Source organism: Schizosaccharomyces octosporus, assembly GCF_000150505.1.
Source record: "Schizosaccharomyces octosporus yFS286 unplaced genomic scaffold supercont6.2, whole genome shotgun sequence".
NCBI lineage: Eukaryota > Fungi > Ascomycota > Schizosaccharomycetes > Schizosaccharomycetales > Schizosaccharomycetaceae > Schizosaccharomyces > Schizosaccharomyces octosporus.
In genome coordinates, this window is record NW_013185620.1 from 1,061,121 (window position 1) to 1,086,469 (window position 25,349).

Below are 25,349 nucleotides of genomic sequence, written 5' to 3' on the forward strand. Positions count from 1 at the left end.
CATTTATTGCTTGCTTCCTTTAGCGCCATTCTCATCTAGCGCAGCAGCTCCTTCCTTCATCTTGAGTTGTAATGAGAAGCATCGTTCGTTACCTGTTAACTTGTTACTTGAATGAGTGGCTTGCTAGAACACATTGTAGCTTGTTAAATATTTAAGGTGGCTGGGAGAAGCTTAAGCTGTTGAAGTATATAGTGAGCGAACATCTTCACTTCGCACCATGGATTTGAACAATTTAACGTGTTCGGTATTTGGAGAAGATTGAGTTTTTTTCATGGATGGGATTAAACGTTCATATTCTTCATTTTGAACCATTGCGACGGCAAACGGGGCCAGAATAAATTAAGACAGCATGGAAATTGATGATATTTTTTCCCAAAAGAAAACTCAACCCAAGGGAAATGGTTCTGGCGAAAAAGAACAGAACAAACAAGAGCCCAAACATCCTGAGAACTCTCGTCCTTCAAAGCCCAAAAAAGGCGGTAGTAAAGGAGACGATTTGTTTTTAGATCCCAAGGGAAGTTCTGGAAGTAAGTAATTTGATCTAGCAAGCCGTTAGACCATGGAAGGAACAGGAAGCGAAAAAGAAAAGTTTGTCATGTCCATCAAGCGGAATAAATGGCTCGAAACTCTTTACCAGATGTTTTATTAATCTATTTGGGCCGAAAAAAACTTGACATTCTTCATTCTTTATTGAACGAATATCCCTCTTTCCATGATTGACGCTTGTGTTTACATTTGTTTAACGTGAATCACTATTCGTCGCTAGTATACTTTACCAATGTTTACTATTGATGTGGTATTCCTTTTTGGGCGATTGAAGTCGCTATGAAATATCGATTTGCGAGAAATCTTCTCGTTGTTATTCTATCTTTTGTTTACTAACAACATTCTAGGAAAACGAACTGAAGAAGGCTTTTTGGTGTACGATTTAGATGAACTACAAATGGGCAGAGGAGGAGACACACCGCAATGTCCTTTTGATTGTGATTGCTGTAAGGAAAAAACTTTATGCTTGGGTTACTACCTTTGATAGGTTCTATATCTTATGTGATACTAACTGTTTGCAGGCTATTAAAAGAAAAAGGAAAAAAAACGTAAGCACGCGCTTGGGTCATTTATTTTGTTTACGATGCCGTTGAAAGGAATCTGACGGTGATCATGGGATAAAATTCTTCATAGTCTAACTTCATTGCTGCAATAAATTTTGTAAACGTATTATTGTTTATTTACAAGGCGTTGCCATCTACTTTACGTGGATACGAAAGATTATCATAAACAGTAAATAAACAGTGACGGGCTTCTAGCACTAGATTGTTTATGTTTTTCCAGTTGTCTTGGCAACGAAATGCATCCAAAAAATCATATAAACAAATGCTAGACGCGCCTTTTTAAGCAAATTAGTAGAAAAGAAAAGAGCATTCAAAGCATATTAAAACTCAGGTTTTTACGGTTTCAACACCTGACCGCACATAATCCTTCCTCTTTTTTAGAGGGCACTTTATCCTTAACATTCCTTATAATAATATAGCATATAAAACGTTCTAATTCGTTGATAAACAAAAATGACTTCCAAAGGAGCATCTGTTGCAAAGAGTTCTGGCGATGTCTTTTCCTTAGGTGGTCTACCCAATTATCAGCATCATGGAGGTTGCTTTGATTACCAAGAGTACCTTCCAGAAATGGCGGCCACTTACTCGTGCCCTCTTTCCACTGTAATGGAACAGCCCGATTATTTTCATCAAAAGCATGACCACCCTTTACCTACGAATTCTTTATCTTCTTTCCCTACCGAACTCACTGATCATACTGACTATGAACATTACATGAACGTTCCGTTTGCCTCTTCTCTCGATTCCTCTTCGTCTTATGGAAACGTTCAAGCGGGCGGGATTTCTGACTCTCACTCTTACAGTTCCTCCTATGGTCCTTCTCTCTCTCCCCCTTCGTCGCCCTTTGAGATAGGAATTCACACATCGTTGGATCCTCCTTCTACAATTCTTGAAGAGAATGGCAACGATCTAGAATACCAAGAGAATCTGGCATCCGTCTGGAAAAATGAGTTGGTAGACGAGGGTACAAACGCTTCTTTTCCAGAAGTTCCCGTTAAAGAAGAAAGTGAACCTTTGGCCTTTTACGATAATGAAGACTATTGTCCTTCAGGTCAGCTATATCAAGAGCCAGACTTCTACAACTCTACCGGGTTTCCCAATCAAGACGCAATTGAGCCAATCCAAGATGCCATATCGAGTGACTTTGTCACAGTGCCCTCTTCTCCTCCTCATTTTGAAGAATCCTGTCCTTCTATCCGCCCTACTAATTTAACATTGCAAGTCACTGGTTACGAACCATCTCTCACAGACATATCTACACCAGATACCCCCGCTAATATCTCTCCTGTCTCTCCCTTTGCGACATTAACTAAGGTCGAGCCGGTCTCACCTATGAAACCTTCTTTTGCATTTGAAACCCTACCCCAACTACGACCAAATAACAGGTTCCTTAAGTCTCAGGTACCCCTCGCTGGCGAGGTCTTGCATTCTGAAAATCAAACTTTGTCTCCTATAAGTACTCTGCATTTGGATAATCAGCAAGGTGGGTTCTCAGACATCTTTCATGATGAACAATCTTCAATCCCCTTTTCCAAGGTTAATAAACCCTTAGCCATTTATGAACGTCAAGGGCAATGGAAACATGAACCCAATTGTTTTGTCCCTTCTGAAAAGAATCACGAAAAATCTTTTCATGCCGTCCAACGACAGTCCCCAAATGCTTCTGAAGTATCGTATTCCGTGAAGAAGGAGCCTTTGGATTCTCAAGGTATAGAATATGCACCACCACTGTTGGCACCCAAACCTCACCCGAAAATCACCGAAAACAATGGCTGCAAAACCTCTCGAAAGCAATCCTCGAGAATCTGTCGTATTCCTCCAGAAACCATGGCCAGCTTATACCGTGGACCTGAAGAAGACGGCAAGTTTGTTTGTTTGTTCAATAGTTGCTGCAAACGAATTCGCCGAAAGTATAATATTGAATCTCATATTCAAACCCATCTTAGTGATCGTCCTTATCGTTGTGAAATCTGCAAAGCGGGCTTTGTCAGGCATCACGATTTGAAGCGACATCTTCGTATCCATGAAAATGGACGACCATATATTTGTGAATGCAGCAAGCGATTTAACCGTCTGGACGCTCTGAATCGCCATAAACAAAGAAATATTTGCATTGGAGGATTAAACCGCAGATGAAACTTGAAGGACCTTTAATATTTGTATAATGTGTGTGCTTTTTTCTTTTTTTTATGATGATGATTAATGTTTTGGAATTTGGTTTTTGTTTTTGTAATCTTAATAATTATTATTTGATTTTTTCTCTAACCTTTACTCTGGTCTATGGAAGTATTGTAATGTTTATGTTGTTCGCAAAGTAACCGATCAAGAATATACCTTATAGACTATGAATAATTTTTTATCGGAGGTCAGCAAATGTATTCTGCGATGTTCCATTCCACAGAACAACACTGAACAAAATTTCTTTTACTTTCTTTAGTTAGGAGTTCATACTGAAAACGATAAACGTCTTTTTGCAACACGTCAGAATAGTAAACATAAACTATGTAGTAGAAAATGAAAACGTCTAAAATTCAATTAAACGTAGCATTACAAGATAGAATTCGGAAACTAGCAGGTAAAAAATACATTTTTCATACTTATCATTTTTGTTGTATTTATGTTTGTTTACCGTTTACTGATCGCCGACATCCTCGTTATACCTTGTATTGGAACCCAAGGCTTTTTCCAATATACACACAACCCTACCCTATATAGAAGCAGTCACACAAATATACTTCTCCAAACGCAACATTTTGATTCTTCCATCCGCAAGGAAGAGGCAATACTTTGCTGACTATGCAGATCTTCGTTAAAACCCTCACGGGTAAGACTATTACCCTAGAGGTAGAGTCCTCCGACACTATTGACAATGTCAAGAGTAAAATCCAAGACAAGGAGGGCATCCCCCCTGACCAACAGCGTTTGATTTTCGCTGGTAAGCAATTGGAGGATGGCCGTACTTTGTCTGACTACAACATTCAAAAGGAATCCACCCTTCACTTGGTCCTCCGTCTTCGTGGTGGTGGTAAGAAGCGTAAAAAGAAAACTTACACTACCCCCAAGAAGATCAAGCACAAGCACAAGAAGGTTGAGCTTGCTGTCCTCAAGTACTACAAGGTTGAGGATGATGGCAGCGTCAAGCGTCTTCGTCGTGAATGCCCTACTTGCGGTGCCTCTGTCTTCATGGCTAACCACGGTGATCGTCTCTACTGCGGTAGATGCCACTTGACCCTTAAGTTGGAAGCTTAAGTGTTACAATAAAATCGGAATTTTCCAAACATCTACAATATAAATACGTAAAATATCGTGATGGAAATAGTAAATAACTGATTGTAGTTTTCCAATTGAGTAGCTTTGGTTCTGTTACCTGTCAGAAGTAACGAATACAAGGTGACATACAACCAAGTAGAGAGACTTTTTTTAATTTTTCGTCTCCCGTGTAGTAACAGCAAAAGGTAGGGAGCTGATTAATTATCATTAAAATAAAGCCTTTCCTAATAGGTTATTACTTCGTTTGTTTGTGTTGATAACAATTAGTGTCATAGTATTGTTGTAACATTTCAACCAAGTTCAACAATTTCTTAGGTTGAGTCTATCGAGGTAGGCCGATACTTTACAGATACTTTCTGTTTACACATTCCTTTCATTGACTTACGCATTTGCTAATGGGTCGTAGTAACGCAACTCGTGGAGGTACCCGTGGCGGTCAAGGTGAATTCCAATGGGATCAGGTTAAGGGTGATAAACAAAAGGGAAACTATTTAGGTCAGTCTATTTATGCGGCCAGTGGTCGGTGGGCACAAGGACGTGACTTAGAGTGGTGGTCGAAAGGTAGAACTACCCAAGCAGAATCAGGTTCCAATAATGAAGATGCTTATAGAAAAGAGATACTAGAAATCAAACACAAAGAGCAGACCATGATAGCTGAAGCTCTTGGTCTTCCTCCTCCGCCTCCCCTTGGATCTGAAAATAGTTCTCAAAAACCGGAAACAACGACGAAAGATCAACACAAACAGCGTTCGGATTCTCACCACCGAAGAATCTCTCATAGGAAAGAACATTCGCATAGAAGGAGTAGATCTCGTTCTCCATCCCCTGGTGCACGATCTCATCGGAGAGAAAGACCAAGAGAGGATGATTACTATTCTGGTCGGTATAAAAGCCGTAGACAGGAGCGCTATTCTTCAATACCAGACCACCTTGATGAAGAAATAAGCTATAATGATAATCGAAATTTTCATCATCGACGACGACAGCATAGTGATGAAGTCCCTCAACGGGATTATAAAAAGGCTTACTTTGATCGTTCACCTCCGCGTGTCAGACAAAGGGAACACTAAAATACGAAGTACTTAAAGCTAATTATATTTTTGAATTTGCAAAGTTAATGCATTACTTGTACGATCATTCGTTCTTGAAATATTTTTATTAAAAAACATAAACAGGCATCATAATTCTATCTCCTTAATACTTTTCCGACATAATATTCACAATAACTGTTGTCCAACCAGTAAAATCTTTAGTTCTCTGGCCAACTCCAGTAACGGAGTCGTACTGCTCCCAGAAGATGCCGGTACGTTTCCAGTTGTTGAATACAGTGTTCACAACGTTAAGACGAAGTTCTTCATATATAGACTTAGCCAATCCTTGACTGGGTCCAGGGACATGGATATAATTTTGATAAAGACTGCTCAGAACCAAATAATTCATATTCATCCAGACAGGGCCACGCCAGTAGTTTTCGTCCGTTCCAAAGTAAGGATCATTCAAACTTAAGCTTCGAATACCGTAAGGAGACCACAACTCACTTTCATCTCTAATCATGTTTAAGGTGATTGTCAATTTTTCAGAATCGGCGGGCAAAAGGCCTAGCATCAATGGTAACAACGAAACGTAACCTTTGTGACAAATATAGCTGGGATCATCATACTGATCGACACTAGCATCACAATAAGTCTGAGCTTCGTCATCCCAGTGAAGATCATCCAAATTTCGCAGCATAGCATATTCATTTTTCGCCAATTTTTCAGCTTCTTCGCTTTCACCTAGGAATTCAGCAACAAAACGCAAACTCTTTGTAAAAGAAGTCATCCAGCTTAACAAATCAACGTGTAGTTCAGCAACGCTGGGAGGCTGGGCTCTAGGATAGTCATCTAAACCACTGGCAAGACAATGTTGATATGTACGACCACGCCAGCGGTAGCCTTCATCGGAAAACGATTCACGTTCCCATGTGTCAAAATCACCATGCTGAGTCTTTCTAAACCATTCATAATGGCGCAACATTAAAGGAAATAGTTCCCGGAGAAATTGAATAGACATTTCAGGATTTGAGACCGAAACAGATCGAAGATAATCTAAATCTTCTAAAGAATAATCAGAACCAACATCATTAAAAGACTTCTTATTGCCCTGCTCTTTCAATTTTTCTATATAAGCCTTCAACGCCAAAATGAGAGTAGGGGGATTAGCAATGTCGGGATATTGGGTTTGAAATTCATCGGGAACCTTGCTTCGAGCTTCAGATCCAAGAATCTGTTCACGACCAACCCAACCTTCTTCATTAACGAGAGAAAACCAACTTTTCAAAATTTCCAAACTAAATTGTTAGTCCAAATAAACTAAGAAATTGGAACATACCTAAAGTCATTATCCCAGAGACCAATTGGCAAAAGATGGAAGCCTTCATCCCAATAAAAACCTCGTGGAAAGTGAGATCTACTAGGGATGGCGGTAAGCAAGTGGCGCTCCTTATCAAAGAAAGCAGTATTTTCAGATAATTTTTCTTTAGCACTTTCGAAACCTTGCATAAACTCATAATCTTCGTCATCAGGTTCAATAGGAGTTTTACTAACTATCGAATCACCTTCGAAGAATCCAACGTTACCGAATAAGTTAGCAAAAGCAAATTCGGCAAAACGTTGATACTCTGGATTCTCGTCGTAAGGGTATTTCAATGGAAATACCTCTTGGAATTTACTTGAGAAATCTTTATGATTTTCTTCAATTGCCTTCGTAATTAATTCCTCGGTAGCTACTTGGGTTTTGGCAGTATTAAAAATGATATCAAACACAAACTCTCCCTTGAATACCTTCTGGATAAACTGCAAACCGTTTCCACCTGGAACATTTGGTAAAAGCAACGCCTCGTATGCAGGAGGTAAATCGTCTAAGCTATTCATGTTTCCATGTTCACTCAACACTTTCATTTTTGTATCCAATAAATAAAGAAGGATTTCAGAAGTCTGCCATACTTCTTTGGAGTTTATTTGGAAACCAGCATAATAATCCTTATCCATGGCAGTACTCTCCAAGTCTTCAACTCTACTAGTAGTAGGATGCTGGCCCATGCGGTTGTAAGTGTGAATACGGAATTTGCCCAAGTCGGGAGTTTGTCCTTCCATGAATACTTTCTTGGGAGATGTTGCTTTCAATTCTAAGTTTCCTTCTCCGTTCACATAGGCATAGAAGAACAGGGCTGTAGTTAAGTCCTCCGGAGCACCGGGAAGTGGTGTACCATGAATACGCAAAGCCCAGTTTCCATGTGGTAACTTAACAAACTCGGTTACCAGCTTAATTCCCATAAGAAGGTCCTCAATAACTTGTTGACCGCCGCGGCGAACATCATAAGAAGTCCAACCGAATTTACCAATATCATCTCCATGCTCTGCACGGTGACGGAGTTCTACAAATATCTGTTAGTATTTTAGAACGACAATGTTACCGTCGACATACTTGAGAATCTAGCATAGTCATCGACATTAGCCCACATCAATCCACTCATTAAAGAATTTGGAACCTTTGGGCGTATGCCTACATATAAATTTGGACGATAAGGTCCCCATAACAAAGAATCGTTTATTGCATTTCCGATAGAGTTCACGTTTGCGTGAGAAAGGAGCGCATTCCAGAGTAAAAACACAGCTCCCAGTAGGAGCCATGAAGTTACTCTAAACACAGGATTCAATACCATCGCGAACTTTCAGCAGAAGTATCAACGACAGATTTGTGCTTTGGAGTAGAGTGCTGCTTTGGTACTATACTTATGAAGTAGTTCGACTTTATGTGTTACGGTACGTTACTAAACGGAAGCAGCGAGAATGACGATTACTAGCAAGATGAAAAACTGACTTTTTGAAGGACATGAAAAGCTATGAATGTCTTAGTCGAATATTCTACTTACAGTTAGTCATATAAGAAAGATGGCTATTGTTACATTTGAGATGAAAAGCAAATCTACTTCAACCAAATCACAATAATCAGATTAAAAAGCTCCTAATAAAATCAGAAAACAATCATCTAAGAGCTCTTAGCAAGTTCAGAATTAAGCTCAGACTTAACTGCATCCAAAAATTCAAAAGTATCAACGTACTCATTGACATCAGGACTCAAAATGCAAAGATCCTTTGTCATGATACCCTTTTGAACGCAATTGACGCAAGCACGTTCAAGGGCGTTGGAAAAGTTAATCAATGGTTCGTTGTTATCCAAACGACCACGTTGAGCAAGACCACGAGTCCAAGCAAAGATAGATGCAATACTGTTTGTGGAGGTCTTCTTGCCTTGAAGGTGTTGCATGTAATGACGCTGAACAGTGCCATGAGCAGCTTCACTTTCGAAAGTGCGACCATTAGGGTGGATCAAGACAGAGGTCATAAGACCCAAAGAGCCATAAGCTTGAGCAACGACATCGGACATAACATCACCGTCGTAGTTCTTGCAAGCCCAAACAAATCCACCATTGGATTTGATAGCTTGAGCAACCATATCATCAATCAAACGGTGTTGATACCATAAACCAAGTTTTTCAAACTCACCCTTGTAGTCAGAGTCATAGATTTCTTGGAAGGTGTCTTTGAATCTACCATCGTATTGCTTCAAAATAGTATTCTTGGTGGAAAGATACAAGGGCATCTTCTTTTGAAGGGCCATCTGGAATGAACTGTGGGCAAATCCGCGGATAGAGTCATCAGTGTTGTACATAGACATGGCGACACCAGGACCAGAAAATTCGTAGACGTTGTGGGTTTGCTTAGCAGCCTCGTTGTTTTTTGGGGTAAAAGACATTTCCAACAAACCTGGTCCAGAGGCAATCATGTCGGTGGACTTGTATTGATCACCAAAGGCATGACGACCAATGCAGATAGGCTTTGTCCATCCTGGGATGTACTTGGGAATGTTGTTAATAAGAATAGGTTCACGGAATACGGTACCATTCAAGATGTTTCGAATTGTACCATTAGGAGACTTCCACATCTTCTTCAAATTGTACTCTTGAACACGAGCTTCATCAGGAGTAATCGTAGCGCACTTCACACCAACATCGTGTTTAATAATAGCATTGGCGGCATCCACAGTGATTTTATCACTTGTCTTGTCACGAGCTTCAATACCGAGGTCATAATAATCTAATTTAATGTTCATGTAAGGAAGAACAAGCTTCTCACGGATGATCTGCCAAATAACACGAGTCATTTCATCACCATCCATTTCAACCACGGGGTTTTTCACATCAATCTTTTGAAATGGTTTAGAAGACGCAAAGCGAACGCTTCGATAAAGGCTCGCTGCCTTTCCAACCTGTTTATAAGGCATGTTTGGACGTACGGCGAACATCCTATATTCAAAAAAATTTACTATATATGTACAAAAGTAAGGCGATCAAACTCCCACAACGTACAGCGTCTTTTTATAGTTGGTAGTTTACAAGTTGAGGTTGCTCACTCATAAAGCATTGCTTCACTCGGTGGGCAAACACTAGATTGACTGCAAGATAACCTATAAGATCTAATCAGATCAAGAAAACAACTGAAACACAAATTTCCAAACACCTGAAAACAATATTTAATAACTAATGAAAGAATACATACAGTGATGGACAGCGTTAATTTGGATTTGATGGACATTTTAGGTACCATTTTTAGTGACATTTATTTGAAAAGAGTCAATGGAATAGTTCTTTTCTTACTTAAATGAATACATATAAAGAAAAAAAAAATGAAGAAAGAACCTTCTAAAAGAAATTGTAATATGATAAAGCTCATGAATGTCATAAACCGTACTTTTATTTCAAAGTGTAAATCATGTATCTTCTCGCTTTTTCCAAATTAGATATTAAGAAAGCGTGCTTTTAAGCCTTTTCCTGTAGCAGATTGTATATCGCAATCTAGACAAGGACTGGACATCAATCAATGCTTACTACGACTGCTATTTTTCTATTCACTAGTCTGACCATAAACAAATTCTAAATTATTCTGAATTAACTGTATCCAGTGGGGTAACCAAGGAACACTTTCGTACTCGGATTTCCGCTTGGGCAGTTCGGTAAATAGAAGATTCAAAACTGTATCTTTCTCTTCTTTAGATTCCCTGATAAGTTCTTTCAAGTTTTCATCATCACTATTTACATTTTCCAATCGAGCATCCATCTTCTCTAAGGACATATGCATTAAGGACCACGTCCAACTTTTGGCCCATATAGACGAATCTTTTTGTTCTAACAGCCATCGGAAAACGGAAGTAATACTCACAATCGAATAATTGAGCATCTTGCTCAACCAAATGACTGCAATACTTGGTTGTGATCTCCAACATGAAAACAATTCGTCAATTGCTTCCATTTCTGTCGACAACGATTCTCTGGAGAAATGTTTGATGACATCCAAGTGTTTTTCAAATGTATTTGAAGCGTGAGAGAGAGATTTTGAACCAAGACTATAAGCACATGCCATTAAAAACCTCACTCCCGAAACTTGAGAAGATGGGTTTTCTTCAACAGACGAGAGAGATGACGACACTACTTCAATTGGCTTATGAATCCTTAAATGGTCTGTAATTTCTTTAAAATTTGAGTGCAATGGATTGGACTCATCTTCCCAAGGGATTTCAGGTTTTGGTGCTTCAGGTGCCATTAACTGATGCAACTGTTCCGGCAAAGAATCATGGATGCGTGACCAATAACTCAACTCCAATTCCTTGGCTATTGTTTCTCTCATGAACACCTTTTTTGGGTGAAAATCTTCCAACTCTATGTTACCTATCCATTCCTGCCACTTCCAGAAAAAGTTAAAGTTACTTAGATGGTGCGAAAACCAGTTGATAAATTTCTCAAACGTTTCCAACGGGAGATTTTCACTAATATTAAACACAAAACGTATAATTCTTCCGAATGTTGGAGCTAGAATTTTGGGAGCAACCCGACAGCACTCAGTAAGCAATGAGTGGTAATAGACGGGCTTAAAAGTAGACTTGGTTGTCAGCAGTTCTGAAAAAATGGCCTCTGTTATTATATCTTCTACTTTCCAACGAGACTCCTCAGCATCCAGTTTGGGAAGCTCGGCGATTGGAGTGCCACGTAAAGCGAATGTCTTGTAGGTAAAGTACACATCAAGATCCGTCAAAATTTGAGCAGCCTCCATACGGTTGTATTCTAAATGATTAATTATATCAACAGTAACATCTCGAAAAATACTAGAAGCGATGTTGAGGGTTTCTGGTGTAGTGCGAATCTCAGAAGTATGAAATACCTCTACAAAGGGGCGAAAAATTGGGTATTTTAGCTGTTCTTCTGATACGGAAGTAGACCATTCGAATGATTTTAAAAGAACAGGTGTAACCTTCGTTAAATCTGACTCGAATGCTTCCCAAGGTCGAGGTAAGTAAGAAAATTGAAGCCCGTTTTCTCTTTCAAGAACGAGCTGACGATACAAAAGATCTAATTCTTCCTCAATATACTCTTCCGAATTAGAGAACGGATTTTTAATTTGGTGTAACATAGGCTTTCTTAATTCAACGTAAGAAGCACTTCGTTGAATCCAGTCTTCAACTAAAGCAACTTTTTCAGGATGTTTAGATGCGACGCAGTAATAGGGAATATTAATTAAGATTATTTTTAATAATTTATCGCCAAAAACGGAAGGTGCGGTCTGTTCTCCTAGTCTGTCTAACAATTTGGTGAAGATAGGTTCGACACCTTCAGATTCATAGATGCGACTAAGGCAAATAAGCAAGCGAAAAACAATCTTAGCCTGATAGTAGTCGTATTGTTCTAATGAAGAGACCAATTTGGAGTGCAAAATCTCTACACCACGTTCAACTAAAAGAGGTGCTTTCAATGCAGCCCGCATCATCAATGTTGCCAAATGGGCTATTTTGATGGGAATAGAAAGAGCTCTGCAAAAATGGTTAGATAATTCTTCTTTTTTTTTATTGAGGAAAAAGTACAACACAACATACGTTTCAAGAATACAATTCAGAATGGCAGAAACGTTCTCTTCTTCATGAGATTCACGACTCACAGACATAGCTACATAATTAATGTCTTCTGTAACGACAGGATTAACACGAGGATCTGCCAGAAAGGTAATATCCTTTTTTATGCGGTAACCAAGAAGCTCTTGAGGATTTGCCCTATTAGGGCGAAAGCCAGAGTCAGAATCCTCTCTTCCGCGCTTCTTTGATCGTATGGGAGTACGATACGAAGACATTTTTTACGTTTCGACCGCGTTTGGAGTTTCGTAGACTACCATGCAAAAATGCAACCTTTTTTGTACCAGGTAACAATGAAGCAACACAAGTATCATAAACAAAAGGTCAGCATTTTAGGATAATCAAAAGAAAATGCATAGCTAGAAAATGAATATTATCAGCTAATATTGAATATCCACACTATTGATTTTTCCTTCCAGAATTAATTCTGCCATCCAAAGACCAGTAGCAGGTCCTTGGGTTATGCCCCAACTTGCATGACCAGCGGCGAAATAAATGCCTGAGCGCGAAATCGATAAACTCGGGATTCCAGTTACTCTGTTAAGAGGAAGAAATGCATAGGTGCAATCAATTACTTCTGACTTTTTCTTTTCTGCTAACAAAAGATCAAACGTCTCTTTTAAATCCATCAGATGATGAGAATTAATTCGAATATCTTCGTTTTCTTTTGGTAGAGGAATGAATAGAGTAGATCCTGTAACGAATGCTTTGATATTTTCAATAAAATGTACTTCCAAGCTTCTTTCTGAGAAGTCTGGGTTCTGTAGATTTACATTGCAGACGGCTACGTACCCTTTAGTTTCGCAATCTTTCAAATCTAACAAAAGCGATTGAGCAAATAGACATCCAATTCCTGAATAAGGAAGAACGTAACCAGTCCAAGCACCTGCGCTTACACAGACTTTATCAGCATTCAGTATGATGGTATCGCTTGTATTGCAACCTTTAGGTATATAATGAACGCGATTATTTTTAACATCGGTTACTTTTCCATAAATAATCTTAACTCCTCTCTCTGTAATCCTTTCGAACAGAAAACTGCAGAATTTTCTGCCATTGATTATAATAAAGTCGTTTTTGTCTCCGAGCTTTGAACCTATTCATGGTTAGTATATACATGTTACTTTTCGGAAAACAATTGGAAACAATAATGACTAGGATTCACTTGCATTTTTGAAGGTGTTCTTCACTAAAACAATCAAAGTGTTCCGGTAGTTTTGAAATATTTTCGTTAAATTTTTTAAAATTCATTAGCCACGGTTCTACATAACGGAAACCCCAATTATTTTTTCCGTCGTATCGATCATTCAGTTGTTGATGCATCTTCACAGATACCTCCGTTAAGACACGAAGATTTTCGTTTTGCCATTGGGAAGTAATTAAAGCAGATGGAATTGAAGATGATCCGGATGCCACCTCGTTAGATTCTATAATTATAACTTCCATACTTCCTTGTTTGTAAAGCTCGTGTTCTGTCAAATAAAAGCTTGTACAAATTCCAACAATACCACCTATGGATTTTGTGTTAGAAGTTACTTCAGGTATCTCTGGTAAACAAACATACATCCTACAATAATGCATCTCAGCTTTTTCTTATCCTCCATAATTTCCAGAGGTGCTGTCTTTATTTTTAAGGTGGAATTCCACTTCTAGTCTCAATAATAGAATTTTGAAAACCATCATCCATGAATACATTTGATCAGCATTATTTAAAAATGACGGCACATGGTTATATGTAACATCGTCAAGCATACATCAACTTATTCTGGTTATTTTTTACCCTGTCAAGGTCTTCTTCAGGACGAATATCAAAGTATTATTAAATGTTTACCATGAATGCTAAAATGAATATTAATTAGAATGTAATAATCATGTTTGTTTACTAACGAACCCCAACAATACTCGTTTATAACAAATAAGGCAGTTTGAAGAAATGCACTAGATTTCTCTGCCAAAGAAAGAAACAACATATACGAACATTTGTTTTTTATCAATATTATCTGGCAATGCTATGGAATTTGACTTTTTCTCTTTTGTAGCGCCATCCAGAATACAATCACTGGTCCGGCCATTTGGCAAGGTCAAACGACATCGCTTTCATACTTTCCTAAACCTATTGCGTCGCGTCAGTCATATTCAGTTAAGTGATATTCCAGTGGGCCGAGCGACAAAGAAGTGTATGCGATCTTAAATTTATTAATCTGATTACTAATTTTGCAGCAAGCTCATTCAATCCTTTAGCTTTCCCTTTAGGGAGAATTATTTACAACTTCACCACTACTCTGGATGATCAACAGTCATTATTGGAAGAGTTTGAGTATTTCCGAAGAATATTTGTCTTTATCGGCGTTGTTGACGGTTCTGAGGAACAAGACTTCTCACAATTGCAGTCGTCCTTGGATGCTTGGCAACGTCGTGTTCCTCATGCTTCGGTAGCAAAGTGTCTTATTTTTGACTGTCCTCAAGAATCGGAGGAAGTATTTCAAGATCCCCGATTTCTGCTTGGTCCAAGAAGCAATTCGTCCGTAAACTCAATTACAAGATCGATTCTCTGCGACATTACAGCTGAGTTGTTAGAAGAATTTAGCTCTCTAGAGTTCTCCCTTCATGCTAGGTCAGTAATCTTATCCCCTATAACAGAAATGCCGCATTTAGCTCCTTTACAGCGAACAAACTCAGTCTCATCAATGCATAGTCCTCGGTCCTCAATCACCACTCCAATGAGCAGGACTACCTCCATTCCTTCTGTTCGCTCTGTGTCTGCTGTAACGGAACGCTCCAAAAGCCTTTCTAAAGGTCGCATTGAGAATCAGTTAGGGCAACTGTACCTTTTGGCTGGGAGACTTCCAAATGCCCTCAAACACTTTGCCAATGCAATTGCAATCACAAAGTCTACCAGCGATTATCTTTGGCAAGGATTATCTCTCGAATTGCTTACTGTGTGCTTGATGCTAATGGCTCAATTACATATCGATGTTCAAATTCCCCAGAATATTATAAGCATGTTTCCATCCTATATCGATCGCTTCAATGAACACGGACCTTTAAAGCTGGACTTTTTGTTTAGTTTCATAACCGAAACGCGAAACACTATTGATCAGCTTTACCATAAATCCACTTTGCAACCTAATGATTCAATACCCGGACTTTGTTTTTCTGAGAGCATCCTTCGATTCTCCCATCTTTTGACTATCGTTTACATATGCAATGGCCTTACCGATACCGCTTTAAACCATATAATCTCTCAATCTCCTTTACGCACTTCTAAGTCTTATTCTTCTTATATTCCTAGCAAAGCGACTATATATCAATGGATTATTCGAGCTCGTGGACAGCATTTAAACTCTCTTTCCATCCGCGAGAACTGTCGTATCTATGGTGCGATGGCAAATATGCTTGGAACTATAGGCTTTCATCGTCAACGATCTAAGATGCTACGTGAAATGCTACACAACATAACTCCAGCCATTATGGAATCAAAAAAACAAATTATTTCGAAAAGTGATTTTCCCGTAGAAAATACTGCCATGCATACTGCTTCATCAGGCAATTTCCAGACTGGTTTCGATATCCTTCCTTTAATCTTAGAAGTCTGCGAAGAATTTGGTTTGTTACGGCTGGATGGTACAGTTTTGAATCCAGAAATAACCAAGTGGGGCTGGACATCTCTTCAATTCGATGTTGTAAATGAACTTGTTTCTTTCTGCGAAGCACTGTCGGATTACCAGGCGATACTTAAATTGATATCCTTATTTTTTACGTTTTTACCTTCTCATTCTACTTCCGCTCAGCAAATATATTTACACAAAACTTTCAGGAAGATTTGCTCATTTGCTAGCAATTTAGGTATGCCATTTCAAACTCCTTATTGGGATCCATTTATGATAATGGATATGGAGTATAGCGGGCATCCTGATTTTGAAGAACCAAAGCTTATTCATATGAAAGGGGCAAAAACAGATTCATTTCAAGGTAGGAGTCCTTTCATTTATAATCCATTCTTAAAAAAGAATACCGAAATTCATAAGACTGTACGTATCAAGCCGTTACAATGATACCAGCTAACTTTTTTAGAAAACCCTTGTAGCAGATGAGCTTATATTTTTTAATGTTTACTTACGAAATCCTTTTCATTTTTCTGTTGACATTCAGGAAATTCATCTCTACACTGAGGGGGTCGAAGTTATCCATTCAGTATGTATGACTACCCTAAGACCACTAACTACGGAAATAATTACTTTATCAATAACACCTTTGAAGGCAGGCACACTCAACGTACGTGGTTGTAATGTTAAAGTATTTGGGTGTAAACCTTCAGTACAATATTTCTATAATCAGCAGAAGCAAAAAGATGCATTGCATATTTCACTGGAAAAAATTAAACGCAACTTTGATGAAATGCGTTCTACTAACGTAGCAAAACACCAGTGGAACAGTGTACCCGAACTTCCAATCAATTCGGAATCATTAAACTTCCAAGTCATTGAGAAACAGCCAAAATTGATTGTCTCTTCAAGAAAGTTTTCGATTAACAATCTTAATCTTGCCGAATATGAAACTGGCGAATTGATTTATACCATTGAGAACGTGTCTAATACAAAAGCTACACATGTTCGTATCTCTTTTGAGGACAATGCATCTAAAGTATACCAACAGCTGAAGTCAGACAAAAATATAACTGCTGATGTATTATATGAACTTCAGCAAGAGGAATACCAAATGCCAACTTTTGAAGTTAAGAATGAGCAACCGTTTTCCCTTGAGCCAGGTGAAAAGAGAGAAATACAAGTCAATGTTATCGCAAAACCGATATCGGGAGAGGGTACTATTGTTTTCGAAAGCAGTTGTCGAAGCAACGATGAACATAATTTTTATGCCAGGCACTTAAAGGTACCTATCAAATTAAATTTGAGTAAAAGGATAACTCTCAGTAACTGGTCTGTTCTTCCAGACATCCACAAAGATCCCAATTATTGTATGCTTTTGCTGGATTTTTATAATCATCATTCTGATTCTCTAAAAGTCCTTATAAAAGAAAAGGAAACGGAATCGATTGAAAGCAAACTCGTGAAACCTAAGGCTGATCACATATTCTTTCTACGACTAGCACGCTTTCGTATTTCAGAGGAAGAGTTAAGCAAAGACATCCCGAATCTCTCATCTAAACAGTTTGTTCTATCGGAAGGAATGAAAAAGAGTCTCAAAAATATTCAAGCGCTGAAGAGACGGTTTTGGGTGAAACAACATCTATTAGAAACTATTCAGGCTTTTTGGGAAAGCGATGATCAAGATCGGCATGGCCAAGTTCATATGAAGAATCATTCGTTGACAGATGACATGACCCGATTACTATTACTGCCTTCCGTTCAAATATTAACATCTTTACAACAAAATGGAAAAATGGCTTCTCGTGTTTTACCGCGTAAGCCGTTTGTACTAGTACTATCATTTGTAAGTCATAAAGAAAACTTACGTTATAAAATATCCTGGGTATCACTGAGTCCTGATTCATTCAATACAACACATAGACAAGAGGGATTAATACTGGATGGCCCTGATGAAGCGACGATATCAGTTTCAGAGAAAGCAAGTACTTCACATATTGTCGAAAGAACCTTTTTTGCGCTTAGTCCTGGTATTTATCAAATTTATATATCGGCAATTTCAGAGAAGAATGAGTTACCTTTCTCTAATTGCGATGTCAATGAACCATTTATGCTTCATGTCGAAACCAACTGAATATACTAATTGTCTTGCAAATTTCTTATGTACGTACTGTTACTGTAATGACATTTATACTTAACGGTTGATGCCTTGTAAATTATTCTTCTCTTATTTAACTACAAAATAAATAACATATTAAAATTAACCAATGAATGTTTTACAGAAAGAATATTTAAAAATAATTTGTATTTTAAATAGTTCATGTGGTAAGTGTGTTCCTTGTAAGTAACGAAATCTCAAGTATCATTTGGATTACGACCTAACCAGAACCAATATGTTTAGAAATCAATATGGTATGGAATAACGTAGTAAAGACCTTTAGTTAACGTTTTTAGACGGAGATGCGACTACATGGAGCCCTCAAGGGAGACTTCATCAGGTTGAATATGCTCTCGAAGCAATAAAGCAAGGATCAGCAACCGTGGGAGTTGTTTCCAATACACACGCTGTTCTGGTTGCTTTAAAGGTAAGCGAATGAATCAATTATGGCGTAGTTACTAATTATATATAGAGAAATGCTGAAGAACTTAGCAGCTACCAAAAGAAGTTGATTCGTATCGATGATCACTTAGGCATTGCTATTGCTGGCTTAGCCCCAGATGCACGCGTATTAAGGTATGGTCTGAACAAAATGAACTCTATTTTAAAGATATAAATGAAAATAGAAGGTAACTTACAAACTAGCAATTACATGAAACAGGAAGCAATGTCTTCAAAAACACTCTTCAGCCGCCCTATTCCAGTCCGTCGTTTATTGAATCGTGTTGCCGAAAAGGCTCAGTTAAATACTCAGCAATATGGTAGCAGACCTTATGGCGTTGGCTTTTTAGTCATAGGATATGACGAGTCTGGCCCTCATTTGTTAGAGTTTCAACCTTCCGGCTTAGTACTTGAATATTTGGGTACAGGTTTGGGATCTCGTTCTCAATCCGCTCGTACCTATTTAGAGCGTAACTCAAGTACCTTTGCTACCGCTTCTAGAGAAGAACTAATTTTATCTGCATTAAGAGCTCTTCGCGATACACTTACCAAAGAACAAGAGTTGACGGAAGACAATGTTTCCATTTCCGTTGTAGGAAAAGGCGAGAAATATACGCTTTATGATCAAGCCAATACTAAGGAATGGCTTGAAAAATTGGGTGACCGTAGTCCAGCGGCTGCTCGCGCTACTAGAACAACCGAAGAGCCTTCTGCTCCTACTGCGGAAGCCATCCTTGACTCTGCTGATGCCATGGAAACCGAGTAAATGACATGATTAAATTGCAAATGTGTAGGGAGTGAAAGAGCTGTTTGAGCTATGATAAATATCATTCATAAAGTCATATAGAGTTTTGTTACCAATGAAGATGATACTACCTATAATTCTGAACCTGGCTACTTATGAACGTTGACATAAGTAAAATATATCCTAGAATTGGTACATGTTGTTTTATTACAAGAAAATATGAACCCCACTTCAGTCTTTTCATTCCAACTATAGCTTAATGTACAACATATATAAGCACTAGAAGATAAAACTGCTGCATATTTAAAGAAATGTCAATTTTCATTTAGCCTTTATTATCTCTAATTAAAAAATCTCCGAATTTCCATTAATGCTTATTATTATAATACCGCGAAAATATAATCGTATTAAACATCTTGAGTAGTGAATGACAAATGCCTATTTGTAGAAGCCTTCTTTCGCCATTTACAAAAAGGAATTTCTTCACCAGGGGAAAATCAATTTTCTGTAATACCAATTCCTCTAGCATCAATTACCCTAATAAAGTATAAAGAAAATTGATATCGTGATCTCCTTTTTCATTTGTCAGAGTCATTAGCCTTGCGGATCTTTGTAAAAAGAAAGAGATTGTTTTCGAGGAAAATTATTCACAATGTCTGAAGCTAAAGTCGCTAGTGTTAGCAATTCATCTGGTACTTCCATGCCACATACTCTAAGTATGTCATGGAGACAGTGGCGCACAGAGAGTAGTTCGGCGTATGCTAAAAAATGCGAGTTAGAGGTACTAAATAATGTTGATTTCATTCGTGAAAATGAAAAAGACCTAGATAGATTGGTTGAGATATATGATTTTCCTCTTCGTGATAATGAAGATTTGATTCATGAATTGTGCGTCAGTGACAAAAAAACAGGAAAAACAAACAAGAAAAGCGTGGTTTATTTACACGGATATGGTGCTGGTCTCGGATTCTTCTTTCAAAACATCGATGAGTTAACAAAAGAAACCACAAAAACGCATAATAGTTATTTTATCGATTGGCTGGGTATGGGTAATTCATCTCGCCCGCCGTTTAAGCTGAAGGGAGCTAACGCATCTGAGCGAGTGCATGAAGCCGAAAGCTTTTTTGTGAATTCGTTGGAATGCTGGCGTGAAAAACATAAAATTGAGAGCATGACTCTTGTAGGCCATAGTCTTGGAGGATATTTAAGCACAGTTTATGCAATGCGTTACCCAGATCGAGTTGAAAAACTTATTTTAGTGAGCCCCGTTGGTATTCCTGAGTGCCCGTACGCGACTGATGACGACGCTGAAGAGTATCCAAGCGTTGCTAATTCGGCACTCCATGCTATGACGGATGATACCCCAAAAACGAATGTAACAAATGAAATTTTACAAACGCAAGATGAGACATCTGGAAGAGCATCTCCTGGTTCTATCAAGCCAAGGAATCCTCTTCCGCGATGGGCTACCTTCCTATGGGAACAAAATGTAACACCGTTTGCTCTTTTGAGATACAGTGGACCTTTAGGACCAAAGTTAACAAGTTTTTGGACTTCCAGGCGCTTTTCTATCTTACCGGATAATATAGCAAGGTCACTTCATTCTTATTGCTACTCCATTTTTCGTTTAAAAGGATCTAGTGAATACGCCCTTGGAAGTTTACTAGCTCCTGGAGCTTTCGCTCGGAAGAGCATTCAAAATCGGTTGCACAGGGTTAAATGCCGAACCATTTTTATGTATGGTGATAAAGATTGGATGGACGATATAGCTGGTCTAAAAGCAGTTGAGACTTTATTGAAACAAAACGTTGAAGCTGAACACCACTATATCATCAACGCAGGCCATCACTGTTATTTAGATAACCCGAAAGACTTTAATTTCTTGGTTTTAAAAGAGCTTCTTGAAAGAGCGTGAAAAATTCTTTAAGTTACTATTCAGACCTTGGCTAAGAAGATTTTAGTATGGCATGTTATTAATTGCTTACGATCCTATGTTTACTTCATTCGTTATTGTATACGTTTACTTCCTAATGATAACTTTTTCCAAGTTGATCTTCTGTGTATGAAAGTTGTTTCCTTGATACTGAGAAAACCTATGAATATTCGACCTTGAGACGACAGGTGAATATAACCTGCCATACTGTATATTTGTTAAACGTGAATTGTTTTTTTATTTTATTTTATTTTATTTTTACTTTACAGAACTTATGAAAGTTTGAAACAGTTTGGCTTGATGAAATTTCTATTCAAAATCCTAAAACATGGTTCTGTCTTGGAATTTAAGAGAAAACACAGTAAAAGAACTTCTTCTTTGCTATGAGAGATGGACGTATGATTTCTATATTGCTCAAACTAGAAGGAGGTGGTAGTGGAAACTACCTGCGATGGTTTACCGTGAACACCCCAAGAGCAAATCGTACCTGCAATGCTACTTAGACTGTATTTATAGAGGATATATCGTTGTTGTTTATTTCTTATATTTTTCTTTCTGTGTTTTAAATTTTTGGACAATTTTATAGAGATTAAAAATTTGGTAATTGACTTTCCTCTAGGTTTTATAAAAAAGGACGTCAAAGTGGAGTTTTTGGAATATTGTTTTTGTTTTATTTATTTATTTTTATATTAATGAGCTTGGATAATAATATAGACGCGAATTTATCCACTCATTCTTCGTACAACCAGTATTGGAGTGTTCCTAAGGTCTTCGAGGGAGAACCTGGAAACGATAGACTTCCCAGTTTTTTAAATGGAGATTATGATTTTTCTAGTTCACGGGAAATAATTAACGGAAGATATTTGTACTTTCAGTGCAGACAAGAAGGAGTGCCGACAAAAATATTTATATTATTGGATCTTGAAACTTGCAAAGCAAGATTGTTAGAACTCGACGTAGATTTCGAAAGGTTACATCTCAGTCAAACACTTTCCTGTTACAAAAACAATCTTGTTTTATCGGCTAAACGAAATGCAAACCATGTTGAAAAGGATCAGCAGAATGATTGTCTTATATTTATCACCGGGGAAACTTTTGAAATCTGTGACATTATGAACGTTTGTGACTCATCCATCACTTCAAGACACGGTTACTCTTTGGATACACAAGGTACTGATATTATTTTATTCGGTGGAATAGTCAACGCAGAATATTCAAATGACTTACTTATTATGAATCTCAAAGGGCTCTCTGTTTCTCCAGATGATTCTTCTAAAGATTCAAATAATGCACGTAGATGGTCTGAATTGCCTCTTCAATCATCTTCTCCTCCTGGTCGTTGCAACCACGCTACAGTGGTGTTAGGGAATAAACTAATCATTCACGGAGGAAGAAATAAGATGGGACTTTTAGGGGATTTATGGCTTTTGGATTTAGATACCATGATTTGGACGGAAATCCGACCAGTAGGCAGTTTTCCATGCCCAAGAGAAAGCCATAAATTTGTTTCCCTAGGAAACAAAGTATATATGTATGGTGGGTTTGATAAAAATCAAGTTCTAAGTAATGAACTATGGTGTTTTGATTTAGATAAGCAAAGCTGGTTCCGAACTAAAGGCCCTTCCATTCCCGAAAGTAGTGCGAACTTCCTTACCATAAATAGTTGTAATGACCGTCTCTTCTTGACTCTCTCTCTCAAGAGGCGTGATTCATTTCGATTTTACGGTTATGAGTGCGATCCAAACCGCCTTCACTGGAATAATATGGACGCTTATGGGCTACCTGTTTTTAGTCACGTTAGAATGAACTCCTCCAATATAGCTAACAATACGGTTCCGCTTGGCAAAATCAAAACAAATCATACAAAGAATCGCTCGAACGCGTCATTCAGCTTTTATGATTATTTCGAGCCATCCCATAAATCAGTAAAGTCACTCGGACATAGACATTACGGGAGCTTAGATGAACAAGGAATAAAATCTTTGAAAGGAATGAAAAGAAACTCTTTACATAACCGTCGAAATTCCGATAATCTCTCCCTTCGTGAATTTGGTCAGAGCAGTCCATTTGCTTATGATGTTGATAAAACAATTACTTCGCTTCCTATCGCTTACGATGATGAAGATAATAGAGATAATCAATCATTTGTAAGCGTTACTGACCGTCTTTCTGATCGTTCGACAAATCTACAGACCTTTCATTTCCGTACTACAGACGATCGTATCGCGTGGTTAGAAGAGCAGCTACTTTTTTGTATGACCCAAGGTTATGCACTTAAACCCCCAGGACATTTAAATGAAATATATACAAAAGGAATTCATATTCATTCCCAGCCTTTAAAAATGCTTGAATCTTTACATGCTATGGAAGAGGAACTAAGCAAGACAAAATTTGAGTTCAACCGAAGCGTTAGCAATATGATATCTGAAAACGCTCAGTTGTTAGCGGAAAAGGATGCTTCCCAAAACTCTGTTGAGTTTCATATAAAGCTTCTCCAAGAAAGTAATATAGACAGTCTCACTCGAATGCTGAGTGAACGAGTGCACACACTAGAGATAGATGTGCAGCATTCTTTAGCCGAAGCAACATCTTACTACCAAAGATGCAATGAACTAGAACGGAAAGTTGAGGAATTACAATGTATGAATAGTATAATAAAGTCTCAACAAGTCGAGCTCAACAGAAATTACGAAAAACTTCATTCCGTTTTTGAGGAGGACGGTAATAGAGTTGGATTACTACAGACAGAAAACAATTTACTCAAACTTGATGTTAGTAGACTCTCTCGGGACGCATTAGATTTCCAAACAAAATGCCGAACTTTGGAGTACGACAATTACGAATTAGAAACAAAATTGATTGAGTTATGCGACCGAATGGAAATGCAAACTAACGTAGTTGAAGCATCCGCTAGTGCTTTAGATGTCTCGAATACTGCCATTCTATCTTTTGAAGATTCTCTTCGTAGAGAAAAGGAAGAGAATAAACTTTTGCATGAAAATTGCTTAAGCTTGACATATCATAATTCTCATTTGAATGCTGAATTGGAACGACTTCAACTTGAAAATAAGGAGAATCAAAAAGTAACTAATCAAGTTCGTTCGGATGCAACATATTTGAAATCAATTATACATAATGGGTTATCAAAGTTGCTCTCCTCGGATGCTGAAGCAAAGGAAAAACTTCAGGATTCCCCAACGACTAAACAAAAAATTACTCACCTTGAATCCCAACTAGTTGACATGCAGCAGTCGTTTGAGAAGCAACGTATAAACTTTGAGAAAACAATGCAAGAACTGATCCTTTCACAAAGACAATATGTTGAATTGAAGCATGCCTACTCATCAGCTCTCGCCGAAAAAGGTCAACTGCTTAATCAAATGGGTAGTTTCACAGATGCACGTAAAGCTGATGTTTTGGAATCTCAAAGAGCCATTTCTGGATCAAAATTAAGCCAAATTTCTCCGAGAATTAATTCTTTTGATCGAGTTTCGCTCCAGAGCCATTTGAGTTCTGGTATAAATCGTGAAGAGAAAGCCATTTCGAGTCCAGTTAATGATGAGGTCAATAACGAAGATTCTATATTCAGTAAGTACCAGAGAAACTTTAATAATCTAATTTCCTCGGAACCATTAACCACGTCTCCTCAACAACATATGCTTCATCGTCTGAAAATGGGACTAGAAAATCAAAAAAAGCAGCTTATTGACACTCCAAATACGCTTTCAAAAGGATTTGATCAGACCGTTGTCAATAGTAACCAAGGGAGAAATGATAAACCACTACAGTCCGTGTCCGATGATTATTATGCAAATAAAATAAAACAATTAGAGGACGACTATCAGCAGGCGATAACATTCGCAAATTGCTCTGATGAATCGTTTCAACAGTTGAATTATAAGTTTATATAGACAGATCACTTTCTTTGTTAGTATTTATATATAAATATATATATGGAAGGGTAAAAGGGTTGATTAAAACGTAACATTATCAAATTAAATTAGCTCCGATAGTGTTCCGTATAACAAAAATTAACCTTCTTATTACTTAACTAAACTATGAATTCGAAGGTATAGTAAAAGTGCAAAAT

General features: G+C 37.9%; 12 protein-coding genes across 12 annotated transcripts; 8 read left to right on the forward strand and 4 right to left on the reverse strand.

Moving 5' to 3' along the window:
* The first annotated feature begins 191 nt into the window (after positions 1-191).
* Positions 192-1,270, forward strand: SOCG_04876 (uncharacterized protein). The gene is made up of 3 exons (XM_013164023.1): positions 192-527; positions 894-992; positions 1,068-1,270. Exons 1-3 carry the CDS (start codon positions 350-352, stop codon positions 1,073-1,075), a joined length of 285 nt encoding a protein of 94 aa, XP_013019477.1. The 5' UTR covers positions 192-349; the 3' UTR covers positions 1,076-1,270.
* SOCG_04877 (transcription factor Ace2) lies at positions 1,215-3,436 on the forward strand. The gene has a single exon (XM_013164024.1). It carries the CDS (start codon positions 1,563-1,565, stop codon positions 3,243-3,245), a length of 1,683 nt encoding a protein of 560 aa, XP_013019478.1. The 5' UTR covers positions 1,215-1,562; the 3' UTR covers positions 3,246-3,436.
* A 397-nt stretch (positions 3,437-3,833) lies between these two features.
* Positions 3,834-4,457, forward strand: SOCG_04878 (ribosomal-ubiquitin fusion protein Ubi3). The gene has a single exon (XM_013164025.1). The coding sequence runs from the start codon at positions 3,906-3,908 to the stop codon at positions 4,356-4,358; it is 453 nt and encodes a 150-aa protein (XP_013019479.1). The 5' UTR covers positions 3,834-3,905; the 3' UTR covers positions 4,359-4,457.
* Positions 4,458-4,579: 122 nt separating this feature from the next.
* SOCG_04879 (hmmtag2) lies at positions 4,580-5,913 on the forward strand. The gene has a single exon (XM_013164026.1). It carries the CDS (start codon positions 4,775-4,777, stop codon positions 5,447-5,449), a length of 675 nt encoding a protein of 224 aa, XP_013019480.1. The 5' UTR covers positions 4,580-4,774; the 3' UTR covers positions 5,450-5,913.
* On the reverse strand, positions 5,489-8,167 carry SOCG_04880 (glucosidase I Gls1). Its single transcript, XM_013164027.1, has 3 exons — positions 7,845-8,167; positions 6,750-7,794; positions 5,489-6,708 (listed from the first exon to the last, which is right to left on the reverse strand). The coding sequence occupies exons 1-3, from the start codon at positions 8,080-8,082 to the stop codon at positions 5,574-5,576; spliced, it is 2,418 nt and encodes an 805-aa protein (XP_013019481.1). The 5' UTR covers positions 8,083-8,167; the 3' UTR covers positions 5,489-5,573.
* A 107-nt stretch (positions 8,168-8,274) lies between these two features.
* Positions 8,275-9,889, reverse strand: SOCG_04881 (isocitrate dehydrogenase Idp1). Its single transcript, XM_013164028.1, has one exon. It carries the CDS (start codon positions 9,723-9,725, stop codon positions 8,409-8,411), a length of 1,317 nt encoding a protein of 438 aa, XP_013019482.1. The 5' UTR covers positions 9,726-9,889; the 3' UTR covers positions 8,275-8,408.
* Positions 9,890-10,156: 267 nt separating this feature from the next.
* On the reverse strand, positions 10,157-12,657 carry SOCG_04882 (nuclear cap-binding complex large subunit). Its single transcript, XM_013164029.1, has 2 exons — positions 12,345-12,657; positions 10,157-12,281 (listed from the first exon to the last, which is right to left on the reverse strand). Exons 1-2 carry the CDS (start codon positions 12,593-12,595, stop codon positions 10,325-10,327), a joined length of 2,208 nt encoding a protein of 735 aa, XP_013019483.1. The 5' UTR covers positions 12,596-12,657; the 3' UTR covers positions 10,157-10,324.
* SOCG_04883 (FAD-dependent amino acid oxidase) lies at positions 12,597-14,216 on the reverse strand. The gene is made up of 3 exons (XM_013164030.1): positions 13,942-14,216; positions 13,547-13,888; positions 12,597-13,473 (listed from the first exon to the last, which is right to left on the reverse strand). Exons 1-3 carry the CDS (start codon positions 13,979-13,981, stop codon positions 12,758-12,760), a joined length of 1,098 nt encoding a protein of 365 aa, XP_013019484.1. The 5' UTR covers positions 13,982-14,216; the 3' UTR covers positions 12,597-12,757.
* Positions 14,217-14,380: 164 nt separating this feature from the next.
* SOCG_04884 (TRAPP complex subunit Trs120) lies at positions 14,381-18,308 on the forward strand. Its single transcript, XM_013164031.1, has 3 exons — positions 14,381-14,554; positions 14,598-16,408; positions 16,452-18,308. Exons 1-3 carry the CDS (start codon positions 14,389-14,391, stop codon positions 18,114-18,116), a joined length of 3,642 nt encoding a protein of 1,213 aa, XP_013019485.1. The 5' UTR covers positions 14,381-14,388; the 3' UTR covers positions 18,117-18,308.
* An 11-nt stretch (positions 18,309-18,319) lies between these two features.
* Positions 18,320-19,685, forward strand: SOCG_04885 (20S proteasome component alpha 6 subunit Pre5). Its single transcript, XM_013164032.1, has 4 exons — positions 18,320-18,394; positions 18,437-18,567; positions 18,613-18,716; positions 18,786-19,685. Exons 1-4 carry the CDS (start codon positions 18,376-18,378, stop codon positions 19,345-19,347), a joined length of 816 nt encoding a protein of 271 aa, XP_013019486.1. The 5' UTR covers positions 18,320-18,375; the 3' UTR covers positions 19,348-19,685.
* Positions 19,686-19,978: 293 nt separating this feature from the next.
* SOCG_04886 (cardiolipin-specific phospholipase) lies at positions 19,979-21,241 on the forward strand (the record flags this gene model as incomplete). The annotated part of the gene is made up of 1 exon (XM_013164033.1): positions 19,979-21,241. The coding sequence occupies one exon, from the start codon at positions 19,979-19,981 to the stop codon at positions 21,239-21,241; it is 1,263 nt and encodes a 420-aa protein (XP_013019487.1).
* A 710-nt stretch (positions 21,242-21,951) lies between these two features.
* On the forward strand, positions 21,952-25,170 carry SOCG_04887 (cell end marker Tea3; the record flags this gene model as incomplete). The annotated part of the gene is made up of 1 exon (XM_013164034.1): positions 21,952-25,170. One exon carries the CDS (start codon positions 21,952-21,954, stop codon positions 25,168-25,170), a length of 3,219 nt encoding a protein of 1,072 aa, XP_013019488.1.
* Between the last annotated feature and the right edge of the window lie 179 nt (positions 25,171-25,349).

Coding starts and splice junctions, on each gene's coding strand:
- SOCG_04879 (XM_013164026.1), top strand. CDS start 4,775: ATGGGTCGTAGTAACGCAACTCGTGGAGGTACCCGTGGCGGTCAAGGT.
- SOCG_04883 (XM_013164030.1), bottom strand. CDS start 13,981: ATGGAGGATAAGAAAAAGCTGAGATGCATTATTGTAGGAT. Junction 13,889..13,941: donor GAGATGCATTATTGTAGGAT/GTATGTTTGTTT, acceptor CAAAATCCATAG/GTGGTATTGTTGGAATTTGT. Junction 13,474..13,546: donor TGAAGAACACCTTCAAAAAT/GCAAGTGAATCC, acceptor AACCATGAATAG/GTTCAAAGCTCGGAGACAAA.
- SOCG_04878 (XM_013164025.1), top strand. CDS start 3,906: ATGCAGATCTTCGTTAAAACCCTCACGGGTAAGACTATTACCCTAGAG.
- SOCG_04885 (XM_013164032.1), top strand. Junction 18,568..18,612: donor CTGTTCTGGTTGCTTTAAAG/GTAAGCGAATGA, acceptor AATTATATATAG/AGAAATGCTGAAGAACTTAG. Junction 18,717..18,785: donor CCAGATGCACGCGTATTAAG/GTATGGTCTGAA, acceptor CTTACAAACTAG/CAATTACATGAAACAGGAAG.
- SOCG_04884 (XM_013164031.1), top strand. CDS start 14,389: ATGGAATTTGACTTTTTCTCTTTTGTAGCGCCATCCAGAATACAATCA. Junction 14,555..14,597: donor GGGCCGAGCGACAAAGAAGT/GTATGCGATCTT, acceptor CTAATTTTGCAG/CAAGCTCATTCAATCCTTTA. Junction 16,409..16,451: donor ATACCGAAATTCATAAGACT/GTACGTATCAAG, acceptor TAACTTTTTTAG/AAAACCCTTGTAGCAGATGA.
- SOCG_04880 (XM_013164027.1), bottom strand. CDS start 8,082: ATGGTATTGAATCCTGTGTTTAGAGTAACTTCATGGCTCCTACTGGGA. Junction 7,795..7,844: donor TGACTATGCTAGATTCTCAA/GTATGTCGACGG, acceptor AGATATTTGTAG/AACTCCGTCACCGTGCAGAG. Junction 6,709..6,749: donor CTCTGGGATAATGACTTTAG/GTATGTTCCAAT, acceptor CTAACAATTTAG/TTTGGAAATTTTGAAAAGTT.
- SOCG_04877 (XM_013164024.1), top strand. CDS start 1,563: ATGACTTCCAAAGGAGCATCTGTTGCAAAGAGTTCTGGCGATGTCTTT.
- SOCG_04876 (XM_013164023.1), top strand. CDS start 350: ATGGAAATTGATGATATTTTTTCCCAAAAGAAAACTCAACCCAAGGGA. Junction 528..893: donor TCCCAAGGGAAGTTCTGGAA/GTAAGTAATTTG, acceptor ACAACATTCTAG/GAAAACGAACTGAAGAAGGC.
- SOCG_04882 (XM_013164029.1), bottom strand. CDS start 12,595: ATGTCTTCGTATCGTACTCCCATACGATCAAAGAAGCGCGGAAGAGAG. Junction 12,282..12,344: donor CTGAATTGTATTCTTGAAAC/GTATGTTGTGTT, acceptor CCATTTTTGCAG/AGCTCTTTCTATTCCCATCA.
- SOCG_04881 (XM_013164028.1), bottom strand. CDS start 9,725: ATGTTCGCCGTACGTCCAAACATGCCTTATAAACAGGTTGGAAAGGCA.